The sequence below is a fragment of the Oculina patagonica genome, chromosome 1, assembly GCF_052425735.1.
Source record: "Oculina patagonica isolate OP01 chromosome 1, crgOcupat, whole genome shotgun sequence".
NCBI classification, from domain to species: domain Eukaryota; kingdom Metazoa; phylum Cnidaria; class Anthozoa; order Scleractinia; family Oculinidae; genus Oculina; species Oculina patagonica.
In genome coordinates, this window is record NC_135758.1 from 14,738,162 (window position 1) to 14,754,515 (window position 16,354).

Below are 16,354 nucleotides of genomic sequence, written 5' to 3' on the forward strand. Positions count from 1 at the left end.
CATATATTTTTTAAATCTTGTTCCGTTGGCACGTTTGACGGAAAAAGCGAATTCTTCACGAGGAAGGGATACTTTCGTTTACAGATGAAATGTAAATTTCCCTCCCAAACAATGAAATTTTATATTCAAAATAGTGTAAATACTGTATTCCATAAAATTAACAATCCTGTTAATTTTATCTTCCTATTTAAGTGTCTAAAAAAATCTTCGTGCGTCTCCGATCTAACTTACCGTAATTGAAAAAAATTTCCCTGTAATCATTGGGGACATACGGCTGTAGTGTTTTCCGCCGACATACGCACTAAATTTAATATTCGTGGATTATGCCATTTGCAATAAACTGGATAAAATAGTCATCCTTATAAATCCAGCCTCCATGGTTAACAAAGCAAGAACATGAACGCCCACGGTAAATTCGTCAAGAAAATACATAAATTTCTAGAATAATTTCTGTATTTGCACTGAACGATTTCCGTTATGAGGAGCGTGGATAAATGGTGCCCATTTAAGTTAAAGCTAAACGGCTTGCTAGTCACGGTATACAATAGTTCTTCTTCACTTAACCTTGTGAAAATGAGAGGAAAAAATATACAGAGAACAGAAATAAAACGTTTTATCCGTTTATTCTCTTTATTAGCAACGTACGAAGAAATATGTTGCGAGTTAGAAATTCACAGCGGAAGTAGAATCCAAATGTAAACAGCCCGTACAGACGATTTATTCACGATCACGTAGTAGGAAAGCAGCACTTGTCTTTGTTGTGACCCATGACGTCAAACACACTCCCGCCCACATTGTATCTTATAACTTACCCAGCATTGGTCACACACTGAGTAATTCTAAAAACGTCGTATCGTGGTAAGCTAAGCGGACTGCAAAACTAAAATAACGCTTCATTATCTACGATTTGGGAACTGGTTCAAAATTGGCAGCGAGAAAGGGAAGAATGGATTTCACAGATATCAACTCTTCAGCAGGCACGTTAAGTTCTATTTTTATCAGTTTTTTTCGCTGCACGGTCAGTTACTAACGATTTTCCTCGTTGACCGGCCATGCTAAAAACCTGTTGTGACGAAAACTAATTCACTGGTGCTTTGTACCACGCTAAAATTTGTCACTTCGAAAATTGAGGCCAAGAATCGATTAACCAAATGTCTGTATTGCCACGAAATATACTGACACCTATAACGGAATAACTTAAAAAAAGAATGGGGATAATGATAATGATTAACAAAACAAAACAGGAACGGGGAGAAGAAATATTTGCCTTAAACACTGTGGCAAAATTTCCGTTCACCTTTCTCAGGGATAAACTATGTCTAAAGAGTGTATATTTTGCTTCAGGCCATCTCTTCAATGACGGAAATAGAAGCTTTCAGTGCCTCGTCTCATGTACAAGCGAACCACAAATCCGCCTCGACGTGAGCGGCGAATTTGTTTTACTTAGAATAGGTTTCAAATCCAATAAGAAGTCACTGCTTGAATGACTGCTCACCTATATCTACTCAAAAAGTTTTCTTCGGCCAATCTCAGAGTCAAAGTACTGTTTAATTTACAAAGTTATATTGAGGATATAAGGTTATCATGGCGCAATAGTCTATTGCTTCAGGAACTGTTATTACAAGACATCTCAGTGGCCAACTCACTAACAAGAATTAGTCAGGCTTGCGGTACGACGAATCTATCTGCAACTAAACTATTTTTGTATTGCAGGTCACGGAAAGTTTAACCAATTAGGTGGAGTTTTTGTAAATGGCAAACCGCTTCCAAACACCGTTCGTCAACGAATCATCGAAATGGCTGAGCTCGGCATCCGCCCGTGCGATATCAGTCGGCAACTAAAAGTCTCACATGGATGCATCAGCAAGCTGCTTTCCAAATACAACGACACTGGATCGTTTGAACCCGGGCGCGCACAAAGAAAGACTTCGAGGGATGTGAGTACCGAAGTAAAGAACAAAATTGAGGAGTATCGCCGCACAGCGCCAGGAATCTTCTCTTGGGAAGTCAAGGAGAAGCTGGTGGCTGATGGTCATTGCACGAAGGAAAGTCTGCCACCTCTGACTGTCATTAGCAGGATGTTAAGAAGGGTCAAGTCAACTGGAAGCGACTATATGGACAAAACTGAGGCAGAAAACAGTGACGCAGAAAGTGAGGGCGACACTTCAAGCACAAACAGTGGAGATACGGGAAACCCAAAGCCTAGACCCAAGAGAAGATCATTCTCCATTGCCAATATTCTCAGTATCAACGAGGAGACAAGAACAGTCAGCTTGAGTCCTTCAACGTCATCTTCCTCTCAAGAAGAGCCTGTTACTGGTAAGACTGGATTTATAAATAAAAACATATAAGGCCGGGGAGCACCTTGTCTGGTAACGGAAACGTGACACGAAAGATCGTGCCACTTCTCAGCTTTCTGTATCACTCAACTGATATTTCGGTGTTATTGCACGAAAACGTAAGAGGAGGGGTTTACAATTAAATTCCTATCACGACCGAGCAATGGTTGAGCTTTCATTGCTAGAACTAGGGATGGAATTCACGTGTTGTGTTGTATTTTATTGAAAGACACCTGATTATCCAGGGACCCGACTCAGCCTTTATACACACACAAGTTTAATACAACGTTCTAACAGACATTGTCTATTGTTTGCAGAACCGACTAACACGTCACCATCGTCAGTAAGTGCCAGCGACATTGCTTCCATTACCACTGGAATGCAAAAGCTAAGGCACTACAGAAGACGAAATCGCACAAAGTTCACTCCACATCAGATTCGAGAACTGGAGAAAGCCTTTGAGAAAACGCAGTACCCGGATGTGTTGACTCGCGAGGAACTTGGAGAAAGACTAGACATCAGTGAATCAAGAATTCAGGTAAGTTTTGTCCGGGAGCCTTTTACTCACAACAGTAGCCAACAAAAAAATAAAAATAAAAATAACGGAGACATGCAAGTATGGCTAAGAGCTTCAATCTCAAATGGTCATATAGTATTTCAACCATGTACTTACAAGTCAGAATTACTGACCTTGTATAGCACGTAAAAAGTACCAAGTAAATTTACTGCTCAATTAATTTTTATTTGAATAGTCACAAGCTAGGGAAACAGGCTTACAAGTTACAACCACTAACATTGTAGTACAACATTATAAAGGATATCACGTGAAAGTAAAACTCAATGACTTTCATTTAGTTGGTAACACACCATGGTTAAGGTTTTATCAACTGACAGACCTAAAAGCTAGACCCATCTTGTACAGCATGATAAATAGCACCGAGTGAAAGAACTGCTCACACATTTCATTTGAATGGACGACAAACAAGGTTCATTTCAGCTGTCAAGCAATCTCCAAATATCATTCTCTCTATGGGCGGGCACTGAAGTGCCAGTATGGCAAAACATATTAAACATACGTTTGGTTCTACTATAAGGTGATGCTTTAGTTAGTCCAGACTTCAGAAAAGATGTCGGAAATAAGATGGATAGTTTCTTTTCATTTCAAGACAAGTATACAATCACCCATGTATTTCCAGCCATCTCCATGATAGTCTGAACGATTTTAACAAGGCTTTTAAAATTACCAGGAATGAACCTCGTTTAAGTGAACTTCGGCTCTGGGAAAAGATTATAAACACCTTTTCAAAATTGGCCACTGTACACCGAATTTATTTATATCGTTTGTTAGTGAAAAGAACTCTTTAAATAATGTGTTGCTCGCTAGTTGTACGGCCCTGACTCAGTACTACATACTGATATACACCTCTTATGTTCATTGTTTTTCATTAATGTTTCCTCAGGTCTGGTTTTCTAACCGTCGATCCAAAGGAAAAAGGACAAACCAAAAGACGGACGAGACTAACAGCGACCAAGACAGGGCAGAATCCGATGATTCGAGCACTAGAAGTCGCATTTTCTATCCGTCGTACACTCCTGTCCCTGTGATACGTTATGCGCCCTACCATCCAGCTTACGCGTACCTGTGCTTTAGACCAGGTTATGACAGTAGTTAACCAAACTTAGAAAACATAACAATTTTGATCATCAGTTTTAGTTTGTAAATAAAATTTAAGGAATCGCGAATAGCAAAGTTGTTTAATTTGCGCTGGTTATAATTTTGGGACCTTTATAGGGAGTTTCATCAAATCACGACTGCGACTTCAACTAGATAGAACTGATGACCGGTGTATGGTTCTGCAAGTGGCTGTGCGTTCTACGACCAACACGACCGAATTTATTGCTGATTTTTTTTCGTTAAATTTTCCATGTTTCCTTTTCCTTTTTTTGCTATCACAACTATGCAATTTGTCAGTTAAGCTTTGTGAAACTCTAAGGTGTAATATTAATATTCAGTTTAATGAACACTAATTTAAGTACTGCCGAAAAACGGCGATAACTACTAGGAACATTATAGGGCTGGCTGCATGTAAATAAAATCGTAAATTAAAGTGTTTTACTGGGTCGGTAGAATACAAGTTAACTGTTAAATAGAATAAAGCGACTAACTCGGGGAAAGACATGAACCGTGCACATCGATGATTTGCATTTTGAAAAGTTAAGAATACTGTTTTTATGTTGCTGAAATGATCTCAACCAAATAAAACCGAAATAAAATATTTTGTTTGAATATATGTCGACCTTTGATAACGTCTCAGTTTTCTGAAAGGGGAAACTTGGTGGTATTGCCAATAATACCAATTAAGGCTTTTTAATTTCAGTAACCAGACTCTGATACTTAGCTATTGCCTCTAAAGATATCCGTTTTTACCTTTTAATATTTTTGTTAATCCTAACTTCGTTGCAGTTTTTTTTTTTCATTAAAATACAGCCCATGATCATTCGACCTTTGTCGTTCATTTTAAATCATAAACATTTCTCAAAAAGTTTTCAATTTTGAGAAGATTTGGGTTCGCAAAGAAATGTGTACGTGCTGGCTTCTTAAAATGCAAATTCTAAATGCCTGAAAAGTCACTAAACTTTTAATAATTTGACTTTTACGCATCGTTACTTTAATGGCAATATATTTCTGTGGTAAATGAGTAACAATGCGGCGCTCCTGAAGTGAACTCGGATTTCCGCTTTACTTACGAACGTCATACGACCGCTTTCTAATCGGTTCGGGGTCGACTCGCCATTTATTCCGATCATAGACGACCTTGGTGACGTACGAGCAATTAAAAACGAAGTAACCCGAGAAATCTCAAGTTCCAACCACTTACTTACGTCATCCGATTTGCGTGAGCATATTAAATGTATTAATGTTTACCCAGCGTGTCGGGAGCGTCATACGACTTGGGCGAACGCCAAGAATAAACTTGTCAACAATTACGTTGTGGTCAGCTTACCCCATGATATCGCACACGTTCAGCGTTCTAGTTTTAACAAGTGACTGATTTTTGTCGTTTTTTTTCGTTCATTTGATTTGACTTAATGATACCGAGAAACTATCAAGTATTGAACTGTTGCTCATGCTTGTTTCTAAAGGATTTCAGGATGGCACGTCCAATTTAATTATTCTATTTTTAAGTCACGCGAAAAGATAATTTCCGGCCAGACGACACGCACACATTGAAAACCGGATGTCACGCAACAAAGAATATCACCAAATGAGCTTGCCACTGTGTGGCATGACCGTTTGTTTTTTCTTTCGATTAAAATTAACTTTATTTCTATCCCTTATTAACTCTCTCTAAGTAATTAAAGTGCATAGTAAATTCATATTTTTTTTTAAATGCATCCCTATGTTATTTCAAACCCTTTTAAATTCGAGGGAAACCCATCAGAAAGGTATGTATTTAGAGTATTTATCACGTTTCATCAGCGTTTATATTCACTGTACGATATTTACCATTATTAAAATTTATTCCAGTAAAACTCAGCAAATAGCGGGTATTTGAACGTATCGCGCATTTTTTAACAAATTTAGGAGAAGTTTTATTTGACCAAGAAAGAAATGTTAAGTTTCCAACAGTAGGCGATCTATCGGTAACTTTCTACGGTGATCTACGGTATATTTATAACAAGACTACTCCTTCGCGAATTTGGTGAAGACATCCCCTTTATCCGGCCGAAGATTATACAACAATTTCCTTTGTTTGCTGAACTATTTCTGATTGTATGTCAGTATGACATTCAAAATATCTAAAATATGTTTAAAGTCTGGCATGAATGTGCCAAGACCACAACAACTGTAGCACCGAGCAGGAGTTTCCTAGGCAAATATAACACTCGAATGACACATAATGTGTCAATTCTCCACCGGAGAAAGCATCTTGACTGACCGGCAATACGTTCTCATCTGAATTTGAAATTTATTTGAAACGCTGGAAACAAGTTTTTTGAAAAATATAATTTTTTAGATCAGTTTAAAAACGACGTGACTAACTGTTCGCTTTCTCTGTTTGTGTCGATGATGAAAAATGTTTTGATCAAATATCCACTTATATGTGATCGACAGGTCACAATTTTTAATTGGAGGCCTGTATCTGAAATATCCACAATAATCTTGAATGCATTTCCTGTGCTAATCTTGACCAATCTTGGTACGCATGTCGTAAGATAGTTGCCAGTAAGTGCAGTAAGCGCAGCAGTGTTCCCAGTATTTTTTAACGCAAGCTTCAATACACATGCGTGAATTAAAAGCCAATTTATATAAGCTGCTTCCTTTCAGCTAATTTGGATATTGAAGTGATAGGTTGATAGTAAACCAAAATCAGTACAATTTCCCGCTTCAAGTTATCTTACTTTACAGCTGCAATGAAAGGCAAATAAGGAAACAACTTGGTTGCATTTATAACACAATAGTAGCCCGAGAAAGACCATAGAAGACAAAGCAGCAACCTTGTTGAGAAAGAATTAATTGCCCACTACTACTTCTACCGCTACTACTCTACAACTACCACTACCGCCACTACCACTACCACTACCATCACCACCACTGCCACTGCCACTGCCACTGCTACTACCACTACCGCTACCACCACCACTGCTATTGCCACTGCTTCTGCCACTGCCACTGCCACTGCCTCTGCCCCTGCCACTACCACTACCACTACCACTGCCACTGCCACTACCACTACCATTGCCACTGCCACTACCAATGCCAATGCCAATGCCATTGCCACTACCCTCCACTGCCACTGCTTCTGCCACTGCCACTGCCACTGCCACTGCTACTGCTACTGCTACTGCTACTGCTACTGCTACTGCTACTGCTACTGCTACTGCTACTGCTACTGCTACTGCTACTGCTACTGCTACTGCTACTGCTACTACTACTACTGCTACTACTGCTACTACTACTACTGCTACTACTGCTGCTGCTAGTTTTATGTTGGGGTTTATTTTGAAATATTGTTGTTTGACTGGGCAGAAACCTAACCTCTTGTGAGTTTCTTCTTTGGCTCTTATAAGTCTCTGTTAAGGATACTGTTGTTTTTGTATACCCCAGATATGACCCCTGGACCAAGATAGAAATAAATAAAACCGTGTTTCAAACATGCCTATGACAGGATTCGCCAGACGTTTTTGATGTTGTGGAGACAGAGGAAGAAAATATGATCACAACGAAGACGAACAAGAAGAGGATGATGACGATGATGATGAATCCAGCGTCGATAGTGACGAAGAAAGTGACAAAAGACCTTGGAAAAAGCTGCGTCTAGAAGTTATAGATGATCTGAGTTCAAATTATGATGAACAAGTAGAACGATACCAGGAAGAGGGGTCGTCTAAAAACGTGGCCGAGGCCAAGGCATCCAATTTCCTATTGCCTTCATATAGAAAAAAGTTACGAGGCTTGTATTTGCATTATGTAAAGTGGATTCGTCATCTCAAATCTGACCATATACACAAAGAGGTCATGGCAACTCTACGTCGCTATTAGTATATGGACGACGATGACATGGATTTTGAGGAAGCCGCGGAAGCAGCTGTGGATAAACGGAAGCATACCAAACGAAAACCCTGTACTTACTGAAGAAACGGTTCAGACTGATAAAACTACCAGAAGAAACACCAAGTTGAATGCTAGAAAGGCTCCTTCACAAAACAAACAATCGACACTCAAGAGAAAGAAAGAAAAGATCACAAAGAAGAAAAACTTAGGCAGTCTTGCCAAGAACACCACCCTTGCAACCATATTCATAAGAATTCCATTGGCTACATTGATAGAGATGGCTCACGAAAGATCAAGATGAGGCAAGCAGTAAACCAGTCTAGTCTGAGAAAAACAGGCATTGTTACAACAAGATAGTTGCCTTGAGTTAAAAGCTAATTGATTCTACTTTTAAGGCCTTGTAATAATGTGTTTTTAGCTAATAATGTAGTGTGTAAACAAACAAATATCCTGTCTGTTAAATAAACGCCGTGAAAATTTACTTGGTTGCTCTCAGCTTTTTCATCCATCCTTTCTCTTTTTTTGACATTTTTTTTTTATTTTTCCAGTTCTTTAAAGCAACAATTGTTCAATGTGTGTTGATTTTACTTTCTATAAGCGTTCTGGTTTGATTTTGTGCCAATTTTCGCTATTTTCCTCGGAAGAAAGGAAGAGAGGCCCTGGGAACGAGGTTGGTGAAATCCAAGATGGCGGCTCTAATGACGTAACATGACATCATATGTCGTCACAGGCAACAGCCATTATAGTAACTTGTGGAGTGTTGATGGTTTCTGGCCACGACATCACAAATCATACGGTTCAGTGTCTTTTACCTGTTCAAACCTATGGGGGCTCTATCACGTTACATGTCTTAAAACCTGCTATTCCTGTTCGTGACCAGATTTTTTTGTACCCTTTCACATCTACCTACTTTTCTTCATGTCGTTACGCGTTTTGTTTTACATTCCCCACCCCCTTTTTACTATTATTTTATATTCGTTGTGATCGACCGCCATTTTGAATATTAAGTGCACCCTACGGTAACGGTCCTTACTACTCATACATCTCCCGGCTTTTCACGCCAGCTGTTGGCTTTCGGGTCTGTCAGTATCCCAACGACCACACTTTTCGTTTTATGTCAAAACTGTGGGTGCGCTCGAAAGACGTGTTCAGGCCCTGTTCCCGCTCCTGTGACCTTTGATCTTGCCGCGCAATCGATAGACGCATTCGCTCTTAGCGGGACATCTCGTCGTTCTCTGCGTATTCCAAGCACAAACAGTCTTTCAAGAAAGATTTCTTTATGCCCGTCCGGTCCGACAGTCGCATTTTCAATCCAACACCTTGGGACGTTTGCCGATTTTTGGCGTACGAATGTTCCAGTGGGCAGACCCGAGTTCACTTTATTGGCTGTTCAGGTTTGGACCAGAAGGAGTTATCCAATTGTCAATGTCCTCTTCGGCTTTCTTACAACGCAGTGGATTCTTAACATAGGAAACTTCGGTCCATTTTTTAATGAAATGGGACGACAGGGTGACTGGATTCGTACCTTGCTAATTAGCAATCCTGCTTCTGACGATTTGCCCAAGCAATACCCTGAGTCCGTAACACAAGAAAAGCTCCAGGCTAGAATCGCACCTAAACCATCCACCTCTATTTTCCAGTATATCGGTGTGGACTTGCGTCCCGGCTATCTTTTCCGTTGTACGTCTCCTCAAGGTAGCATTTTTTATAAGCCTTTCTTTTCTTCCACTGCCGAGTCTCGTTTGAAGTTTTACCTGGGACGAGCTAAATCGACGAGGGAGAGACACCGCATATCCGGCTGTAGAAGTGGTTGCGCCTTGACTCTGGCTTTCCCTAGCTCCTCTGACTGTCACGGATGTTATGTGCTACGTCGGCTGGAAAGCTCTGCCACAACCTCCTATCATATGAAGCTTGCCGACATTTTGCCAGCTGGAGCCCCTGCAGACGCGCTTTTGAATGCTTCACTTCCAGTTATAGAGTCCTCCAGGATTTACATGGATTACAATCATTTACAAACTCTGTCTTAGTTTTCCCTCCATCAAGTCAGCCTCCTTTTAAGCGCCCTGTTTCCTATGTTTTCAAAGAATAAATTCATACTTGTTGTAGGGCCTATTGGTATTTCTCTATATTTAGAGAAATTTGCTGTTGGGGGTTTTCCGTTCTCCTTGTGGGGGTTTTCTCTTTTGAGTTTTGGGTGCTTTTGGCGGTTTTGGTGTGTGTTTACTTGGTTTTATCCCGTGTTGCTCGCATCACTTTTTGGCGTAGGCAGATCGCCCATACTGACTCAATATCATAAAAGGCAGGTGAGACCGGTGAGAATAGAATACTATTCTCAGCGGTCTCACCCAAGCGCATATAAAGGAGAGTTAGCAAATTAACATGTTGCCACTTTAACTAAAATTGCGTCGGTACCTGCCGCTCTATCGTCTTCTCTCATATTTTATTCTTATCGGTTTTTTCCTGTCCTCGTCGCACGGTCGCCTTCGACCTCCTTAAGTTTTCTGCCCACCCTCCCGTTCCCTAAGTCTATGTTTTCTCGCATCTTGTTTGAAGGCTTCCGGCAGATCGCCCATAACTCAATATTATAAAGGGCAGGTGAAACCGGTGAGAATAGAATACTTTTTACGAGTACTGAAAAGGAAGCCAGTTGCATGTACATTCAATGGCGCACGCTAAAATCATTTCATTGGTTAAGTTTAACGAGTGACTGTCAAATTCTTGATTTTGTTTATACTAGCCTGCTGATGTTTGCTAGAGTATGTTTTTAATTTTTTTTTTTGGTGGGGAATGGCATTTGATTTTAGATGATTTTTTTATTTTTTGTGCGATAATGGCTGGATAAAAAGCGATTTTATATATTTGCTAAAACGGTTTTATATACTTGTTAAAACGAAGGCTGTGATATGTCCATTTGTTCTCGTAGCGATTCCTGGTATGTCCTCTCTAACGATTCTTTCGAAACAATGATATATTAATGCTTATAGTAATTATAAACTATAAAAAATTTGGACTTCTTGGTCAGTGCGGCGTAACAGACGTAAAAAGCAGCCTTGAGTGGCTCGCATGGCTCGCACCGTCACCGTAAGTGACTCGCATGGCTCGCCGGCCCGCAGATTTATAAAACTCCTTCTCTCCATTAAATGTGGCAGAGCCTGAATTTGCTAAGGTGCCCGAGGCCTAATCTGATACAGAAATGTCTGTGACAGAAGTAGAATGAAGTATTTCATTTTAGAGCACACCTAATCTAAAGTGTTAAAATGTCGTTTTCTTCCATTTGCATCAAGATGAAACTTTAGAAATTGCAAAATATAATTTAGGAGGTTTACGAGATTCTTGGAAATTTTTGTAGAATATCCAGACCAATTTTAGATCGTTCTGGAGATTTTTTGCTTTGCCCATTGAGTTTGGTGACAGTGACAATGTTTGTCAGATAGCCTCGTGTGTCGATATGGTGCTTCTGTTACCAGGCTTCAAGGATAACCGTCGCTGTGAAATTTTGCGTGTAAAACAAGCCCGACTTGACTTGCGAGTTTGCCAAATTAGATGATCCCTGCATTGCTCACTTCACAACGAGAAACTAGCCACTGATGGCCTAAATTCTATTAAATAATGTTGTAAAGGTTGTATTTCATTGTCATAATTTCCACAGATTCCTGAGTTTAGTACTGGGGTAATGTTGACAGCTCATTGTTATTGAAGATTGTAATTTTAATAAAAAATAATAATTGAATTTGTTGCATTCTTTTTTTTCTTTTCCGTTCTTTTTATCGAGAAAATGGTGGTCCATTTCAAGAAACTTTGCTCTTTCGTTGGGTTATATTTTCATAACCCTAGACCACGAACCAAAGTGCGATTAACTGTCAATTTTGCCATTTTACAGATGGCAATACCGTAACACGAATTGGGGATTTTTGAGCTCGGTACCACTTGCATCGGTACCCAAATATTGCATTGCATATCTACATTGATTTATAAAAAGGTGGCTTTCGGGCTGTTAAGGAATGTATGGGGTTTCAATTGTTTTTTTGGAGGACATGGAGAATTGTTCGGCTTTCTTTCAATGAAATGTTGCCTTGTTTGATGCAGTGATTTCAATTTTACTTTTCTTTCCTCCCTCCCTCGATTTACTTGTGGTTAGTTTAGCCCAGTCCTTTTTTTCTGTAGCATTACGTTTACTGTCGCATGTCTTTGAGTTTTGAAAGTTTTTCTTAAACTCAGCGTGGCAAAAAGTACCTTGTTTCCACATGCCTGAAGAGAAAAAATGTGCGAAATTAGCGTTTGTCGTTTCGCCATCTTATTATATTAGTATTGGGTACGTGCAGTAGCTCTCTACTTTTACCCACACTACTTTCGGTCTTGTCGCGTGCACTTTTGTGCTTTTTTCCGACAACCTTTCTAGAATTAGCTGTATACATGTGTAGTGCGCATTTTTGGCTCTTAGCTTACAGAACGAGGTACATACATGTTTGTTATTCAACAAATTGTCACGATGCCCATACATGGTCATAAAGTCATTGTTATCAGTCATCCATATCCGGCGTTTCGCAGGATAATTGCTAAGCAGCGCACTTGTTTCGGCTCATGGCTAAAGGAACGAGGTATGTCACACATGTATGTTACATGTAGAGCACTTTTTGTGCCGGCTCATGACTAATGGATGCTTTTTTTCCGGTCGACAGGTTAACTTGCCGAGTTGACAATAATTTTTGTCCAACCGTACGACTAAACAACTTTCCGCAGCGGCCTCTTGAGTGAACTAATGACATGTTTTTTTCCACTCAACGACTCTGTCGAGTGGACACAACTTGTCCACTTGGGTCGTAAAACGTATTTTTCGACTAAGGAGTATCACAGAAAACGACACTATCTTGTGCAGATAACATCCCTTTTAATCAGCAATTCACTATCGTTCAACCTTTCACAATTTTAATTATGAATAATTATTTACATGTAATCATTATTTCATAGAACTAATTACAAGTCGAATGACATCAAATCAATTTCTCGTTCGCATTAACTAGGTACCATTTTGCAATTTACTTTATATTAAATAATTTGAATTTTACAAATCATCTATAATTTGTGAAAGTCTAAAAAAACAAAACAAAACAAAAACATCAAAGGATCATTGAAACAGCAGTTGAAGACGCAGCCTCACGGCAGGGCAGCGCAGAACTGAGGCGAGACTATAACAAACACTGTGAGCTCTTGGCAACGGAGCTCGTTTCCGACTTCATGCATGCCTGGAAACATTACGAGAACAGAACATTAACATACTGTATTTTCTCGATTAAACGCCCCCGGCGTTCATTTCAAACTTGGCCCGATAGAGCCGGCGTTTATTTGATTCCAGGAGTTTGTTCAAGTCCTGTGCTTCTAAGAAATGATTTTTATTCATTATTTATGACAGCTATATAATTAGACATAATGTTTTAAGCATATTAAACCTTTAATAATTGCTTAAGGGGTTTGTTTTCAAATACAGCTTGGAGACCCGGCGTTTAATCGAGAAAATACGGTAACAGGATTTGCATGGAATGCCCCCTTTGATATAAATCCTTCTCATTTTTTCGAATATTCAACCTACCAAGAAATCTCTAAAATTTGTGAAGTCGATGTCTGAGCCTAAACCATCCTCGGAGACCCAGGGACAGTTAATGGGGGTGAGGGAAACGCGAAACTTCCGTCACCCCCACTAACTGCCACTGGGTCTCCGAGGATGGGCCTGAACTTAACTCGTTGTTAAAATTCCACGCTTTGGAACTACATTGCAAAGTCCATCACTATCTAAAACATGTGCGAGATTCTAAGTGTTCGCTTCGTTTTATTGCAATCCACGCTAACTTGGCTTTATTCGGAACGCTCTTGACAAAAACTCTTGAGTATTTTTATGCTAGCTACCGGCATTTTCACTAGAATGTTTGTAAATATCTATCCTTAAGCCAATTACACGAGTAAAGATACCGGCTATTTCCCACAATGCACACCTTTTCTTATTTCTCAGTTTCAAGATATCAAAATAAATATATTCATCTTAACTTGAGTCTTATCTTTACAGTAAAAAGCAGTGCCAAAAATACTCTTCATTTACAATTTCACACTAAAGGAGTGATAAATAGATGTCACGTTTAATATTTGTTAGTGGAAGCTGGGAGATTCCGTGTAGTTAATTTGAATTTCCAAATGCTCCCTGTTGTTTATCGTTTACGCACGTTTTTTTGTGTTCTTGTCGGATTATTACCTAATATTATAACGATTACAAAAGTCCCATGTCTGTATAAATAGTTTACGGTGAATTAGAAATACACGTATGTGATAGACCCTAGTCAATATAAAGAACATATGTACAGACTCTACGTGTAACTGCTCGTACGTCTCGCAGCTCAGGATAAAAGACTAGAAGTGACGTTTATTCCATTACGTACCACTGCATTCACCATGCAACATCATTTTGGCCCTTCCGTGGCTTTTTTTGTTTTTCAAAAGTCTTAATGAATCTCTGCCGTATAATCACATCTTGTTGGCTATTGAACGTTTGTAAAACAACAGAAAATGTCTAGTTTAAATAAAACTTTGGTAGTCGTTATTGGTCGTTATTTGGGTCGTCACACCAGAGAGAGACGCAGCGTGACTACCTAAAGAACGGCTGTGCTAGAAACTTCAATACTATAGCCTCAGAGTTGACTCAAGTTTTGCGTAATTATAAAACTGATGCTCGACTGGAATATTAGTGGTACACAAGGAGTGACATCATTCAGCAATACATGGTCAATTCCTGAACACTTCATTATGACAATATAAAATCTATCTACATTAAATTAACATAATAAAAAAATATTTATCCTACCTACATTACTGAAGCTTTATTCTTTACGCGGGAAAGAGAATTAATAAGACAGCTTATGTTCGATTAATTCTTTAACTGCCTTTTGTTTCTTCGTGACTTAATGCCATGTAGCTTTTCCTTCTTGTTGTACATACAGTTGAAATAAGGACTTTAAATTGTTTGTGACTGAGTAGCTGTTGAAGGAATCTTCACTTTATGCAGATTCTCGCTGTCAATCTGCAATGTTATAAAACTGTAATAAACTGCAACGCATACGTCGTAAGGCTTTACTTTGTTCTAGCACCTGTAAGGTACTTCTAGCACAAAAACAGCGTACTACCCATCAATGCTCCAAGATATTGCTACTTCATTTATGGATTGCGTTGATCGTTTGGTTTGTAATTCGCTTTTCAAAGACCGAAAGGCCAAGCACACGGTAAGCGGGCCTGCGAGCCCCTTGTCTGTTTGCGATGCCTTTCTTTTCCATCTAACACACGTTCGATATTTTCCCATTTTCCAGGGACGGTTTCTTTTTTGCAAATCTGCCGATAGAAACTGATGGCGATATTGACTTTGTAGGTGAGCTCGATGTGCTGCTAGGTTTTCCACCTTGCTCCTGTCCAATCTTCCCAGCAGTGGAGGAATCACTATCACTCTCTTCCGTTTCATCAATGTTTGCTCCTTTCTTTTTTAGCAGATTTCTCTTGCTTTGCGTTTCGTTCTTGTTTCTCGTGAAGTTCTCATCCTTGGGTGGTGATTTGGTATACTTTACACCCTCAATAGTTCTGTTGTTTGGCCCGTCACAAGATTCTGGATCTTGAGATAACGGCCTACAGCGGTTTATAACCTGACCGTGAAATTTCACTCCCAGTGCAAACCCGAGAATTAGACTTAACAACACGGCTGTCACAACAGCCACGGCAAACAGGCTGTCATCCATTGAATCTATCAACAAAATATTTACAATGAGTAAAAGCTTGGTAATTTGTCTTTAGAAGTCACTACAAGATGTAACATATAGCTCTTTTTAACCGTAAGCTACTTTCGCTTTTTATGTTACGCGACCGTCAAACCGACTGTAAAGTTGGCAAACGACTTCTGTCGATCAAACAAACCTAATATAGATGTATGGTCATATATGAATTGTCATGTTGTGCCGTTGTGAACATTCTGAAGGTTGTTTGAGAACGGGAAAAATAGCCAGTCATTACTAAGCCAATATGACGATTTTGTCGCACGGCAGGTTGAGGCACTGATTGACCGAAGTCTGTAGTGCAATCTTTGCAGTCTGAGATTTTTATAAAAAAAGAGGTCGCAAAGCAACGAAAACGAAGGTCAATGGATTCTTGTTTTCTCTCCCTTTCAATGGACAAATGTCCAAGCACGCGGGCAATTGAAAGAGGGACAGAACGATTAGATCCATAACTCGACTAACGGTATACACTCCCCGTCAGACAGAGGATAATGAGTAGCCAACTACCTTCAGTGACGTTTCATTTATAACGAGGCCTTTCTGTGGAACAATTTGCCCCAGGAATTATGGGGTGCAGGCTCCACTGAGCAATTCAAATGATAAACCCACCACATATCCGACAAATTGGATTCCCAGCATAGAAGTTTTGTTTTTTCTGA

General features: G+C 39.5%; 2 protein-coding genes across 5 annotated transcripts in view; one reads left to right on the forward strand and one right to left on the reverse strand.

The window, feature by feature from the left end:
• Window positions 1-820: 820 nt before the first annotated feature.
• LOC144658238 (paired box protein Pax-3-A-like) lies at window positions 821-4,626 on the forward strand. 2 transcript variants are annotated; one of them, XM_078518635.1, is made up of 4 exons: window positions 821-977; window positions 1,714-2,319; window positions 2,657-2,877; window positions 3,800-4,626. In XM_078518635.1, exons 1-4 carry the CDS (start codon window positions 947-949, stop codon window positions 4,010-4,012), a joined length of 1,071 nt encoding a protein of 356 aa, XP_078374761.1. In that variant the 5' UTR covers window positions 821-946; the 3' UTR covers window positions 4,013-4,626. The 2 variants fall into 2 exon arrangements, with proteins under 2 accessions (XP_078374761.1, XP_078374769.1); XM_078518643.1 differs by having other exon boundaries at window positions 1,714-2,316; window positions 2,660-2,877.
• Window positions 4,627-12,764: 8,138 nt separating this feature from the next.
• The window catches only part of LOC144658212 (semaphorin-4A-like), a 49,347-nt gene continuing 45,757 nt past the window's right edge, over window positions 12,765-16,354 (reverse strand). For all 3 annotated transcript variants that reach the window (XM_078518603.1, XM_078518595.1, XM_078518613.1), the window contains one exon: window positions 12,765-15,667. In XM_078518603.1, the coding sequence (XP_078374729.1) occupies window positions 15,210-15,667 (458 nt within the window). In that variant the 3' untranslated portion in view covers window positions 12,765-15,209. The remainder of the gene's footprint in view (window positions 15,668-16,354) is intronic.

What these genes read in the sequence shown, in the direction of transcription:
- LOC144658238 (XM_078518635.1), top strand. Translation starts at nt 947, where the DNA reads ATGGATTTCACAGATATCAACTCTTCAGCAG. An exon ending in TCAAGAAGAGCCTGTTACTG is followed by an intron (nt 2,320 to 2,656) that starts GTAAGACTGGAT and finishes TATTGTTTGCAG; the next exon opens with AACCGACTAACACGTCACCA. An exon ending in TCAGTGAATCAAGAATTCAG is followed by an intron (nt 2,878 to 3,799) that starts GTAAGTTTTGTC and finishes ATGTTTCCTCAG; the next exon opens with GTCTGGTTTTCTAACCGTCG.